Genomic DNA, 15880 nt, shown 5'->3' on the forward strand with positions numbered 1-15880 from the left:
TACCCAAGGACACACGATGGTGTGGGTGACTCTAGGCTAATTTCATTCTAGTTCCTGTTTGGTGTACTAGTACAACGAGCAGTATTTTATATTATTGTGACCACGAACGAGTGGTAATGACCAATAGCAACACTGCACTAGCCAAGGACTCGAACCCATGCTGCTTTGGCCTGCCTAATCCACTGAATATATATATATATATATATATATATATATATATATATATATATATATATATATATATATATATATATATATATATATATATATATATACATATATATATATATATTTATGTATATATATATATATATATATATATATATATATATATATATATATATATATATATATATATGTATATATATATAAATATATATATATATATATATATATATATATATATATATATATATATATATATATATATATATATATATATATATATATATATATATATACATATATATATATATATATTTATGTATATATATATATATATATATATATATATATATATATATATATATATATATATATATATATATATATATATATATATATATATATATATAATGTCGTGCTGAATAGGCAGAACTTGCGATCTTGGCTTAAATAGCAACGCTCATCTTGCCATATAGGACAAGCGAAATTTTGTGTATGCAATAATTTCGCCGAAATCATTCTGAACCTAACGAAAAAAAATTATTTCACTGTGTTTGTTTAATATTAAACTATTGTAAACAAATCTAAAATATATTTAGTTGGGTTAGGCTAAAATAAATTGCACTTGTTATAATAAGGTTAGGTAAGTTTTCTAGGATTCTTTTGGTGCAAACTTAAAATTTTTTACATTAACATTAATGAAAAAAATATGTCTTCAAACGTGTAGAGAAAATTTTAGAAAGGACTTAATTTTAAATGAGTTCTTGCCAACTGACCAGTTTTACATATTCGGCACGATATATATAATATATATATATATATATATATATATATATATATATATATATATATATATATATATACTATACATACATATATATATTTTTTTTATTTTTTTATTATCACACTGGCCGATTCCCACCAAGGCAGGGTGGCCCGAAAAAGAAAAACTTTCACCATCATTCACTCCATCACTGTCTTGCCAGAAGGGTGCTTTACACTACAGTTTTTAAACTGCAACATTAACACCCCTCCTTCAGAGTGCAGGCACTGTACTTCCCATCTCCAGGACTCAAGTCCGGCCTGCCGGTTTCCCTGAATCCCTTCATAAATGTTACTTTGCTCACACTCCAACAGCACGTCAAGTATTAAAAACCATTTGTCTCCATTCACTCCTATCAAACACGCTCACGCATGCCTGCTGGAAGTCCAAGCCCCTCGCACACAAAACCTCCTTTACCCCCTCCCTCCAACCCTTCCTAGGCCGACCCCTACCCCGCCTTCCTTCCACTACAGACTGATACACTCTTGAAGTCATTCTGTTTCGCTCCATTCTCTCTACATGTCCGAACCACCTCAACAACCCTTCCTCAGCCCTCTGGACAACAGTTTTGGTAATCCCGCACCTCCTCCTAAGTTCCAAACTACGAATTCTCTGCATTATATTCACACCACACATTGCCCTCAGACACGACATCTCCACTGCCTCCAGCCTTCTCCTCGCTGCAACATTCATCACCCACGCTTCACACCCATATAAGAGCGTTGGTAAAACTATACTCTCATACATTCCCCTCTTTGCCTCCAAGGACAAAGTTCTTTGTCTCCACAGACTCCTAAGTGCACCACTCACTCTTTTTCCCTCATCAATTCTATGATTCACCTCATCTTTCATAGACCCATCCGCTGACACGTCCACTCCCAAATATCTGAATACGTTCACCTCCTCCATACTCTCTCCCTCCAATCTGATATTCAATCTTTCATCACCTAATCTTTTTGTTATCCTCATAACCTTACTACTGCGTATATATATATATATATATATATATATATATATATATATATATATATATATATATATATATATATATATATATATATATATATATATATATATATAGTGCTGATGACACTGTGCTCTTGGGAGATTCTGAAGAGAAGTTGCAGAGATTGGTGGATGAATTTGGTAGGGTGTGCAAAAGAAGAAAATTAAAAGTGAATACAGGAAAGAGTACGGTTATGATGATAACAAAAAGATTAGGTGATGAAAGATTGGATATCAGATTGGAGGGAGAGAGTATGGAGAAGGTGAATGTATTCAGATATTTGGGAGTGGACGTGTCAGTGGATGGGTCTATGAAAGATGAGGTGAATCATAGAATTGATGAGGGAAAAAGGGTGAGTGGTGCACTTAGGAGTCTGTGGAGACAAAGAACTTTGTCCTTGGAGGCAAAGAGGGGAATGTATGAGAGTATAGTTTTACCAACGCTCTTATATGGGTGTGAAGCATGGGTGATGAATGTTGCAGCGAGGAGAAGGCTGGAGGCAGTGGAGATGTCATGTCTGAGGGCAATGTGTGGTGTGAATATAATGCAGAGAATTCGTAGTTTGGAAGTTAGGAGGAGGTGCGGGATTACCAAAACTGTTGTCCAGAGGGCTGAGGAAGGGTTGTTGAGGTGGTTCGGACATGTAGAGAGAATGGAGCGAAACAGAGTGACTTCAAGAGTGTATCAGTCTGTAGTGGAAGGAAGGCGGGGTAGGGGTCGGCCTAGGAAAGGTTGGAGGGAGGGGGTAAAGGAGGTTTTGTGTGCGAGGGGCTTGGACTTCCAGCAGGGATGCGTGAGCGTGTTTGATGGGAGTGAATGGAGACAAATGGTTTTTAATACCTGACGTGCTGTTGGAGTGTGAGCAAAGTAACATTTATGAAGGGGTTCAGGGAAACCGGCAGGCCGGACTTGAGTCCTGGAGATGGGAAGTACAGTGCCTGCACTCTGAAGGAGGGGTGTTAATGTTGCAGTTTATAAACTGTAGTGTAAAGCACCCTTCTGGCAAGACAGTGATGGAGTGAATGATGGTGAAAGTTTTTCTTTTTCGGGCCACCCTGCCTTGGTGGGAATCGGCCAGTGTGATAATAACAATAATATATATATACATACATATATATATATATATATATATATATATGTATATATATATATATATATATATATATATATATATATATATATATATATATATATATATATATATATATATATATATATATATATATACATATATATTCATTTGACGCACTGACCTACAGGATTGTCCACGCACACTTCTTTTTCAACGATATGCTCAGTCAAAATTCAGCTTACAAACTTCCAGTGTATTACCCCCTGGTATATTAATTGTTTAATGGTTTTAGGATCACTGACAAATGCTTTAAGGAGGACAAGAGCTAGATCTATCAACAGGTAGGGAAGTACTCCTTAAAAATCTGCATTTAGAGTCGCAGCAGTGACTGACAGTAACCAGTGATTTAGTGATTTATTTGCAATCAAGTTATTACGATTTCGTGAGTCATAATGGCAGCTTTGAAGAGACTTGAGCTGGAACACACCACTGCCATGCTGGTGTGGGACTCATCTATAATAACTTGTACTTGTAGTCATATTTGTGGTCCATGCAAACCTCACTAAGGTGTATAGATATATATACCTAGCTAAACAAGTCATACAAAGACCAGCTGGCCCAGTGGTTAACGCACTGGCTGGGAGTTTTAGGACCCCTTTACCATGGGTTCGATCCCCACTCTTTCTGTGATTTGTGAGTAATCCTGTATATAGTTGACAGCACATCACTTGTCTGTGCCCTCATCTCCAGAGGGGCCTCACACTCATACTTACAGGAGCTGGCTACATTTCCGTTTTGATTGAGGGCACTGGCTTCTCCCCGCACCTTACCCAGGTCCTTTACTACTCCTTTCACCCCTGAAGAGAAACGATCATAATTATACAGAAGCAATTGTAAAGAAGCTATATTAAAATGCATATCTGGGATTATTATTATATTTTCGTGAAGAGCATATTTATGTGCAAGAAGATAGAAGCGAGAAAGAAATTTCCTAGTTGTACTCAACTAGCTATTCTTAAGCAACTAATACACGCCTAATATATCAGCCACCGCTACGAAAAACCTATGTAGATCGTTTTCTGTGGAACACCGTCTCACGAGAGCATTGCAACTTCTACTCCTCACATTTACAGCTGTGGTAATCTTGCCTGACTATTGACTTGTATGGCACAGTTCATGAAAAATCAGTTAATTAAAAGATTGGAAATTTTCTCTTTGACAACGTATTTTATTTCATGCTGAAGAAGAGAGGAAAGGCGATTAACTAACCTGTGGAAGTGAGTCCAGATCTGGTGTCGGTCAGTGTGTGGACGTTGGTCATTGCTTGACCCTCCTGCGCTCCAGCAAAGCCTGAGAAAAAATGAAACCTAAGCAAAATAAAAGCCATATTATCCTTCCTGGAAAAGAAATTCCGACCCTGAAATGTGTACCTCTTCAGTACAGGAAAGACTGTGCTATAACTTAAATTGCCAGGCACACCATCTAAAGGGGACAAAAAGATACAAAACATCCAGGCCATGGGAAAACCTGGGTAGCCACAGCCACTCAAGAGGGAGAGGTTTTTTAGTGCCAGGAAGGAAAAAAAAACTGGCAGGAAATGGGGAAATCGTACACCAAATCCAGTCATTCTACTGGGAACGCTTGGAAGCACTTGACTTGTACTCGTTGGAACGCAGGAATGAGAGATACATCATAATCTACACTTGGAAAATCTTGGAAGGAATGGTCCCAAATCTGCACACAGAAATCACTCCCTACGAAAGTAAAAGACTGGGCAGGCGATGCAAAATGCCGCCAATAAAAAGTAGGGGCGCCATTAGTACACTAAGAGAAAACATTAGGGAAATTGCCAATAAACCCCTGGCTGCCTTCAAGAGAGAGCTGGACAGATACCTAAAGTCAGTGCCGGATCAGCCGGGCTGTGGCTCGTACGTCGGACTGCGTGCGGCCAGCAGTAACAGCCTAGTTGATCAGGCCCTGATCCATCGGGAGGCCTGGTCATGGACCGGGCCGCGGGGGCGTTGATCCCCGGAATAACCTCCAGGTAACCTCCAGGTATTCCTGGAGTGGAACCACAGTCGATGGCCTCCACTCCATACCAACAGATACAGATACTAATGCCGGAAAAAAAATCCCACCCCCAGTACCAACAATACCACCAGTCCGATGACATTCTTCTTTGCAAATATACAGGGTCTAAAGCCAGCAACAAACAACAAAATACCTTTCATCCGTGGACTGCTTGCAGAGGCAAAGGCAATGTTCGCGGCTTTCACTGAGACCCACATAAAGGATCACTTGGGCAACGAAATATGGATCCCAGGCTACAACCTATACAGATGTGACAGAGTGAACAGGCAAAAAAAAAAGGGGGGGGGGTTGGCCTGTACATTGCAGAGTCACTTGTTTGCATAGAACTGCTTAATGCCTCAAATGATGTAGTGGAAGTTTTAGCAGTAAAGGTCGCGAACCAAAACCTAGTCATTGTGGTAGTCTACAAGCCTCCGGATGCAACATCCCAGCAATTCCAGGAACAGCTGTTAAAAATTGACCACTGTCTGGAAAATCTTCCAGCTCCTGCACCCAACATCTTGCTCCTGGGGGATTTCAACTTAAGACACCTAAAATGGAGGAATATAGCAAATAATATTGTTGCAGTAATAACAACAGGAGGCAGCTCTGATGAAAACTCACACTCACACGAGCTTTTAAATCTCTGCACAAAATTCAATTTAAACCAGCAAATAATAGAGCCTACTAGACTGGAGAATACACTAGACCTCATCTTCACTAACAATGATGACCTGATAAGAAATGTCACCATATCGAAAACAATATACTCAGATCACAACATAATTGAGGTTCAGACATGTATGCGCGGAGCCCCAGACCGACATAATGAGACTAGTCACGAAGGAGCATTCACCAAATTCAACTTCAATAACAAAATCATAAAGTGGGACCAAGTAAACCAAGTCTTAACAGATATCAGCTGGGAAGATATACTAAGCAACACAAACCCCAACTTATGCCTAGAACAGATTAACTTGGTGGCACTCGATGTATGCACAAGGCTAATTCCTCTAAGAAAAAGGAGGAGTAGATGTAAAATAGAAAGGGACAGGCGCTCCCTTTACAGGCGACGGAAAAGAATAACAGTGCGGCTAAAAGAGGTCAATATATCTGAAATGCGTAGGGAGACACTGGTCAGAGAAATAGCAAGCATCGAACTTAAGCTAAAGGAATCTTATAGGAGTCAGGAATCGTGGGAATAACTAAAAGCCATAAATGAAATCGAAAGAAACCCAAAGTATTTCTTCTCCTATGCCAAATCAAAGTCGAGAACAACGTCCAGTATTGGGCCCCTACTTAAACAAGATGGGTCCTACACAGATGACAGCAAGGAAATGAGTGAGCTACTCAAGTCCCAGTATGACTCAGTTTTTAGCAAGCCGCTAACCAGACTGAGAGTCAAAGATCAAAATGATTTTTTTATGAGAGAGCCAGAGAATTTGGTTAACACAAGCCTATCCGATGTTATCCTGACGCCAAATGACTTCGAACAGGCGATAAATGACATGCCCATGCACTCTGCCCCAGGGCCAGACTCATGGAACTCCGTGTTCATCAAGAACTGCAAAAAGCCCCTATCACGAGCCTTTTCCATCCTATGGAGAGGGAGCATGGACACGGGGGTCGTCCCACAGTTACTAAAAACAACAGACATAGCCCCACTCCACAAAGGGGGCAGTAAAGCAACAGCAAAGAACTACAGACCGATAGCACTAACATCCCATATCATAAAAATCTTTGAATTGGTCCTAAGAAGCAAGATCACCACCTATCTAGAAACCCATCAGTTACACAACTCAGGGCAACATGGGTTTAGAACAGGTCGCTCCTGTCTGTCTCAACTTTTGGATCACTACGACAAGGTCCTAGATGCACTAGAAGACAAAAAGAATGCAGATGTAATATATACAGACTTTGCAAAAGCCTTCGACAAGTGTGACCATGGCGTAATAGCGCACAAAAAGAGTGCTAAAGGAATAATAGGAAAAGTCAGTCGATGGATCTATAATTTTCTCACTAACAGAACACAGAGAGTAGTTGTCAACAGAGTAAAGTCCGAGGCAGCTACGGTGAAAAGCTCTGTTCCACAAGGCACAGTACTCGCTCCCATCTTGTTCCTCATCCTCATATCTGACATAGACAAGGATGTCAGCCACAGCACCGTGTCTTCCTTTGCAGATGACACCCGAATCTGCATGACAGTGTCTTCCATTGCAGACACTGCAAGGCTCCAGGCGGACATCAACCAAATCTTTCAGTGGGCTGCAGAAAACAATATGAAGTTCAACGATGAGAAATTTCAATTACTCAGATATGGTAAGCATGAGGAAATTAAATCTTCATCAGAGTACAAAACAAATTCTGGCCACAAAATAGAGCGAAACACCAACGTCAAAGACCTGGGAGTGATCATGTCGGAGGATCTCACCTTCAAGGACCATAACATTGTATCAATCGCATCTGCTAGAAAAATGACAGGATGGATAATGAGAACCTTCAAAACTAGGGAGGCCAAGCCCATGATGACACTCTTCAGGTCACTTGTTCTATCTAGGCTGGAATATTGCTGCACACTAACAGCACCTTTCAAGGCAGGTAAAATTGCTGACCTAGAAAATGTACAGAGAACCTTCACGGCGCGCATAACGGAGATAAAACACCTCAATTACTGGGAGCGCTTGAGGTTCCTAAACCTGTATTCCCTGGAACGCAGGCGGGAGAGATACATGATTATATTCACCTGGAAAATCCTAGAGGGACTAGTACCGAACTTGCACACGAAAATCACTCACTACGAAAGCAAAAGACTTGGCAGACGATGCAACATCCCCCCAATGAAAAGCAGGGGTGTCACTAGCACGTTAAGAGACCATACAATAAGTGTCAGGGGCCCGAGACTGTTCAACTGCCTCCCAGCATACATAAGGGGGATTACCAACAGACCCCTGGCAGTCTTCAAGCTGGCACTGGACAAGCACCTAAAGTCGGTTCCTGACCAGCCGGGCTGTGGCTCGTACGTTGGTTTGCGTACAGCCAGCAGTAAGAGCCTGGTTGATCAGGCTCTGATCCACCAGGAGGCCTGGTCACAGACCGGGCCGCGGGGGCGTTGACCCCCGGAACTCTCTCCAGGTAAACTCCAGGTAAACCAATACTTTGGAGAAGAAATTTTAGACAATGTTTCGGTTTGTTTTGAAATCAATAATCAAGTCACAACTGAAAATGGTTCAAGACTGATCGAAACGTCGGAAAAATATTTCCTCTCCATAGGAGTACAATGTGTGTGTGGAATGCATCACAATTATGCAAACAGGTTCATTGTGGATGATACAATGTAATGTTAATATCAAACCGACATTGTAACTCTATAAATAAATTCTTATCTGTTAAAATTAACTTAATACAATTTAAAACTTATTTAATGTTTGGTGTGTATAAGAAAATATATTTGAATATATATTCACAGAGAAACACCAACCTTTAGGGGCCATCATAAATCAAACAGGAAACGGAAATTAATTTAGTTCCATCTACTAAGTAAAGAACTTACCTCCAGAATTCATGGGAAGGGGTTGGGGTGCCTGGCGCGGCAGCCGTCTGAGGACACCGTGTAGAGCCTCACGTGGTATCCTGGAGAGCAGGGTGTACCCACTACCAGACTGGTAGCCGTGTGAGCCCTGCAGAGCCTCCCGCGGGAGCTCTGATATCATAAACCTCGTCTTGGCCTCCGACATGGCTACTGTGGCCACCACCACCACCAACAACACGCTCACTCTCTGACGGGTATATATATATATGCTGCTTCTCGAAGGTGTGAGCATTGTATAGTTACATAGAACTGTATCCTATATAATATTCTTTAATTTAACTGTACTTTCGAAAGAGTGAAGAGGAAAATAATCAGTGATTCTCCTACTTCTGAATAAAAGTTACTCTAATAGATTCATGTATGGGTAATACATGGTCTGCTCATTATACTATGTACATATAAATATATATATATATATATATATATATATATATATATATATATATATATATATATATATATATATATATATATATATATATATATATATATATATATATATATATATATATATATATATATATATATATATATATATATATATATATATATATATATACAGTGGTCCCCCGGTTCGCGAAGTCATCGGTAACCGATAAACCCGGTATCCGAAGCGCTATATCGCAAAAAATTTGCCTCGGTTCCCGTTACAAAACCCGGTACGTGATACGATCTGTACGAGACGTGTCCAGTGTTTACAAGCCAGCCAGTGTGCAAGCATCCAAGGATACATTCGGTACATTCCATATTATCCATATTATCACTGTTTCTGGTGCTTGTTTCTGCAAAATAAGTCACCATGGGCCCCAAGAAAGCTTCTAGTGCCAACCCTTCGAGACCAAGGGTGCTAATGACTGTTGAAATGAAGAAAGAGATAATTGCAAAGTATGGAAGTGGAGTGCGTGTGTCGGACCTGGCCAAGTTGTATAGTAAATCCCAATCAACCATCTCTACTATAGTGAGCAGGAAAACGGCAATCAAGGAAGCTGTTCTTGCAAAAGGTGCAACTGTGATTACAAAACAGCGATCGCAAGTGTTAGAAAATGTTGAGAGACTGTTACTGGTGTGGATAAATGAAAAACAGAAAGCTGGAGATAGCATCTCTCAAGTGATCATTTGTGAAAAGGCTAGGCAGTTGCATGAGGATTTAATTAGAAAAATGCCTGCAACTAGTGGTGATGTGAGTGAATTTAAGGCCAGCAAAGGTTGGTTTGAAAGATTTAAGAATCGTAGTGGCATACATTGTGTGATTAGGCATGGTGAGGGTGCCAGTTCAGACCACAAAGCGGCTGAAAAATATGTGCATGAATTCAAGGAGTACATAGAGGCTGAAGGATTGGAACCTGAACAAGTGTTTAATTGTGACAAAACAGGCCTGTTTTGGAAGAAATTGCCAAGCAGGACTTACATTACTCAGGAGGAAAAGGCACTCCCAGGAGTGCAAAGTGGCTTGAAGTGCAAACCTTTTTTGATGAAAATCACCCTGACACAGCCACTGCAAGCCGTGTTGGCAACCTGTACACTGACAATGTTGTGAACCACTTTAGGAAAGTCATAAAGGAACGAGAGGTTGTGCGACAGAAGTCCAGTGACTCTCAAGCTGGTCCTAGTGGCATTAAAAGAAGAAGGGAAGTAACCCCGGAAAAGGACTTGCTACCTCAAGTCCTAATGGAGGGGGATTCCCCTTCTAAACATTAAAAACTTCGACACTCTCCCCTCCTCCCATCCCATCAATCATCGCCAGATCTTCATTAAAGGTAAGTGTCAATTATTCTATTGTGTTTATTCTATTGTTATTGTTGTTAATGTAATTATTCTATTGCATTAAACTTAATATTTCATGTGGTAAAAGTTTTTTCTTTTCATACTTTTTGTTGTGTCTTGCACAGATTAATTTGATTTCCATTATTTCTTATGGGGAAAATTGATTCGCTTTCTGATAATTTTGCTTTACGATGAGCTCTCAGGAACGGAATAATAACGTGAACTGGGGGTCCACTGTATATGTATTTAATTTATATATATACATGTATATATATATATATATATATATATATATATATATATATATATATATATTATATATATATATATATATACATATATATATATATATATATATATATATATATATATATATATGTATATATATATATATATATATATATATATATATATATATATATATATATATATATATATATATATATATATATATATATATATATATATATATATATATATATATATATATATATATGCAATAAGATCACAGTAAACAGGTGATTTCAGAATATGCAAAACAACCACTCTGAAAGAATAGAGAAATTCCAAGCACTTTCGTGACTATTCACATTATCAAGGAACTATGAAAGTAAAGCATCCAAGGAAGCTATATAAGGAGTCTGGCCAGCACCTCACTATCAGATCCCACAACGGTTAAACACCTGACGCGTGCCGACCCAACTTGGATAGGTCCTTTGCACAACTCACCCACAAACTATTCTACCCAAGAAAATTTAAAAATTATTATTTGTCCAGTGTATTATTAAATTCTTCCCAAATTCTATTAATTATAAATGGATCTAATTTATATAAACCAAAGGAAATATTCATATTATTGTCAAAACTGCTTTTTATGAAACAAGATTCAATTATATTCCTGTCGACCATGGACTTGCTTGATACTACTTTCTCAACTTTTTGAAAATCAATTGGATGGTTAAAATCTCTTACATGAATAAATAGAGCATTGGAATCTTGTCCAGTTCTAATGCTATATTTATGTTGTTTTAATCTTAGTTCGAGATTTTTACCAGTTTGACCGTAATAAACTTTATCGTAAATTTTACAAGGAATCTTATAGACACATCCATCAGCATTTTGGGGGGAATTCTTTATCAAAAGTTTTTTTACTGTATCAAGATTTTTTAATACAACTTTAATACTAAAAGTCTTAAGAAGAGAAGGCATATCAACCAAGTTTTCATGGTAAGGGAGAACCAACATATTTTTAGTTGAAAAAGGCTGGTTGTCCCTTTTTGGATTGTAAAAAGTATTTCTAGCAACTTTAAAAGATTTATCAATTACATATATTACATATATATATATATATATATATATATATATATATATATATATATATATATATATATATATATATATATATATATATATATATATATATATATATATATATATATATCACTGTCTTGCCAGAGGGGTGCTTTACACTACAGTTTATAAAACTGTAACATTAACACCCCTCCTTCAGAGTGAAAACACTGTATTTCTTATCTCCAGGACTCAAGTCCGGCCTGCCAGTTTCCCTGAATCCCTTTATAAATGTTACTTTGCTCACACTCAAACAGCACTTCAAGTATTAAAAACCATTTGTCTCCATTCACTCCTATCAAATACGCTCATGCATGCTTGCTGGAAGTCCAAGCCCCTCACACACAAAATCCCCTTTACCCCCTCTCTCCAACCTTTCCTAAGCCGACCCCTACCCCGCCTTCCCTCCACTACAGATTCATGCACTCTCGAAGTCATTCTGTTTCGTTCCATTCTCTCTACATGTCTGAACCACCTCAACAACCCCTCCTCAGCCCTCTGGACAAAAGTTTTTGCAATCCCGCACCTCCTCCTAACTTCCAAACTACGAATTCTCTGCATTATATTCACCCCACACATTGCCCTCAGACATGACATCTCCACTGCCTCCAGCCTTCTCCTCACTGCAACATTCATCACCCATGCTTCACACCCATATAAGAGCGTTGGTAATACTATACTCTCATACATTCCCCTCTTTGCTTCCAAGGACAAAGTTCTTTGTCTCCACAGACTTCTAAGTGCACCGCTCAACCTTTTCCCCTCATCAATTCTATGATTCACCTCATCTTTCAGAGACCCATCCGCTGACATGTCCACTCCCAAATATGTGAATGCATTCACCTCCTCCATACTCTCTCCCTTCAATCTGATATCCTATCTTTTGCCACGTAATCCTTTTGTTATCTTCATAACCTTACTCTTTCTTATATTCACTTTTAACCCTTAAACTGTCCAAACGTAGATCTACGTTTTTTCAACATTTGAAAGTATGTAAAAAAAGTAGATCTTTTTTTCTTTTACAGTTGAAAACGTGTAAAAAACTTTGTTTTACTTTTTTTTTGTTATATTTGAAAATATAAAAAAAAACTTAGATCTACTTTTGGAGCACTACGCATATGAACATAGATCTGCATGGACAGTTTAAAGGTTAATATTCTTCTACATACCCTACCAAATTCATCCACCAACCTCTGCAACTTCTCTTCAGAATCTCCCAAGAGCACAGTGTCATCAGAAAAAAGCAACTGTGACAACTCCCACTTTGTGTTTGATTCTTTATCTTTTAACTCCACGCCTCTTGCCAAGACCCTCGCATTTACTTCTCTTACAACCCCATCTATAAATATATTAAACAACCACTGTGACATCATATATCCTTGTCTAAGGCCTACTTTTACTAGGAAATATTCTCCTTCTTTCCTACATACTCTAACCTGAGCCTCACTATCCTCGTAAAAACTTTTCACTGCTTTCAGTAACCTACCTCCTATACCATACACTTGCAACATCTGCCACATTGCCCCCCTATCCACCCTGTCATACGCCTTTTCCAAATCCATAAATGCCACATAAACCTCTTTACCCGTATCTAAATACTGTTCACCTATATGTTTCACTGTAAACACTTGGTCTTCAACCCCCCCGTCCCTACCTTTCCTAAAGCCTCCTTGTTCATCTGCTATCCTGCTCTGCGTCTTACTCTTAATTCTTTCAATAATAACTCTCCCATACACTTTACCAGGTATACTCAACAGACTTATCCCCCTATAATTTCTGCACTCTTTTGTCCCTTTTACCTTTATACAAAGGAACTATGCATGTTCTCTGCCAATCTCTAGGTACCTTACCCTCTTCCATACATTTATTAAATAATTGCACCAACCACTCCAAAACTATATCCCCACCTGCTTTTAACATTTCTATCTTTATCCCATCAATCCCAGCTGCCTTACCCCCTTTCATTCTACCCACTGCCTGATGAAATTAAGACACATGTGCAACATCTGGGTATCTTTATTGTAGACGTTTCGCCATCCAGTGGGTTTATCAATACAAATTCCAGGACATAACTTGAAGACAGCAGAACTATATACAGAAAATGAGGTAATCAGTCCCTCAACCTTGGAGTTGGTGCGAAGAGCACTGTAGTCGTAGAGATTCTCAAGCAGAAGCAAGGAGCCTGGCGCTTTTATACTAACGTCAGGTGGAATGGGGATATGTAGCAGACGAGGGCATAGTCACCGGTAGGCGGGATTTCCCAGTGGAACTAGGTCCTACCCAAAGAGATGGGTTAATTGTAGTAGTAATTGCCGTAGTCGTGAAGGTTATGTACATGTCCTCGGAATCAAGCTTCCATGATGTTTCAGTGTCTGAAAAGTTGTGTAAGAATGGTATACAATACCGACAAGATGAAATTAAGACACATGTGCAACATCTGGGTATCTTTATTGTAGACGTTTCGCCATCCATTTTTATGTATATAGTTCTGCTGTCTTCAAGTTATGTCCTGGAATTTGTATTGATAAAACCACTGGATCGCGAAACGTCTACAATAAAGATACCCAGATGTTGCACATGTGTCTTAATTTCATCTTGTCGGTATTGTATACCATTCTTGCACTACCCACTGCCTCATGAACTTCCCCCACACTCACAACTAGCTCTTCCTCACTCCTACAAGATGTTTTTCCTCCTTCCTCTATATACGAAATCACAGCTTCCCTATCTTCATCAGCATTTAACATATACCTGGAGTTTACCTGGAGAGAGTTCCGGGGGTCAACGCCCCCGCGGCCCGGTCTGTGACCAGGCCTCCTGGTGGATCAGAGCCTGATCAACCAGGCTGTTACTGCTGGCTGCACGCAAACCAACGTACGAGCCACAGCCCGGCTGGTCAGGAACCGACTTTAGGTGCTTGTCCAGTGCCAGCTTGAAGACTGCCAGGGGTCTGTTGGTAATCCCCCTTATGTATGCTAGGAGGCAGTTGAACAGTCTCGGGCCCCTGACACTTATTGTATGGTCTCTTAACGTGCTAGTGACACCCCTGCTTTTCATTGGGGGGATGTTGCATCGTCTGCCAAGTCTTTTGCTTTCGTAGTGAGTGATTTTCGTGTGCAAGTTCGGTACTAGTCCCTCTAGGATTTTCCAGGTGTATATAATCATGTATCTCCCGCCTGCGTTCCAGGGAATACAGGTTTAGGAACCTCCAGTGCTCCCAGTAATTGAGGTGATTTATCTCCGTTATGCGCGCCGTGAAGGTTCTCTGTACATTTTCTAGGTCAGCAATTTCACCTGCCTTGAAAGGTGCTGTTAGTGTGCAGCAATATTCCGGCCTAGATAGAACAAGTGACCTGAAGAGTGTCATCATGGGCTTGGCCTCCCTAGTTTTGAAGGTTCTCATTATCCATCCTGTCATTTTTCTAGCAGATGCGATTGATACAATGTTATGGTCCTTGAAGGTGAGATCCTCCGACATGATCACTCCCAGGTCTTTGACGTTGGTGTTTCGCTTTATTTTGTGGCCAGAATTTGCTTTGTACTCTGATGAAGATTTAATTTCCTCGTGTTTACCATATCTGAGTAATTGAAATTTCTCATCGTTGAACTTCATATTGTTTTCTGCAGCCCACTGAAAGATTTGGTTGATGTCCGCCTGGAGCCTTGCAGTGTCTGCAATGGAAGACACTGTCATGCAGATTCGGGTGTCATCTGCAAAGGAAGACACGGTGCTGTGGCTGACATCCTTGTCTATGTCGGATATGAGGATGAGGAACAAGATGGGAGCGAGTACTGTGCCTTGTGGAACAGAGCTTTTCACCGTAGCTGCCTCGGACTTTACTCTGTTGACGACTACTCTCTGTGTTCTGTTAGTGAGGAAATTATAGATCCATCGACCGACTTTTCCTGTTATTCCTTTAGCACGCATTTTGTGCGCTATTACGCCATGGTCACACTTGTCGAAGGCTTTTGCAAAATCTGTACATATTACATCTGCATTCTTTTTGTCTTCTAGTGCATTTAGGACCTTGTCGTAGTGAT

The 15880-nt window shown here is 39.6% G+C and overlaps 1 protein-coding gene across 1 annotated transcript in view; it reads right to left on the reverse strand.

Moving 5' to 3' along the window:
• The window catches only part of LOC128691636 (uncharacterized), a 36759-nt gene that overhangs the window by 10758 nt on the left and 10121 nt on the right, over window positions 1-15880 (reverse strand). The window contains exons 2-4 of the mRNA XM_070088760.1: window positions 8687-8912; window positions 4336-4416; window positions 3840-3923 (exon numbers count right to left, since the gene is read on the reverse strand). Of these exons, the coding sequence (XP_069944861.1) occupies window positions 3840-3923; window positions 4336-4416; window positions 8687-8912 (391 nt within the window). The remainder of the gene's footprint in view (window positions 1-3839; window positions 3924-4335; window positions 4417-8686; window positions 8913-15880) is intronic.

This window comes from Cherax quadricarinatus, chromosome 26, assembly GCF_038502225.1.
Source record: "Cherax quadricarinatus isolate ZL_2023a chromosome 26, ASM3850222v1, whole genome shotgun sequence".
Lineage (NCBI taxonomy): Eukaryota > Metazoa > Arthropoda > Malacostraca > Decapoda > Parastacidae > Cherax > Cherax quadricarinatus.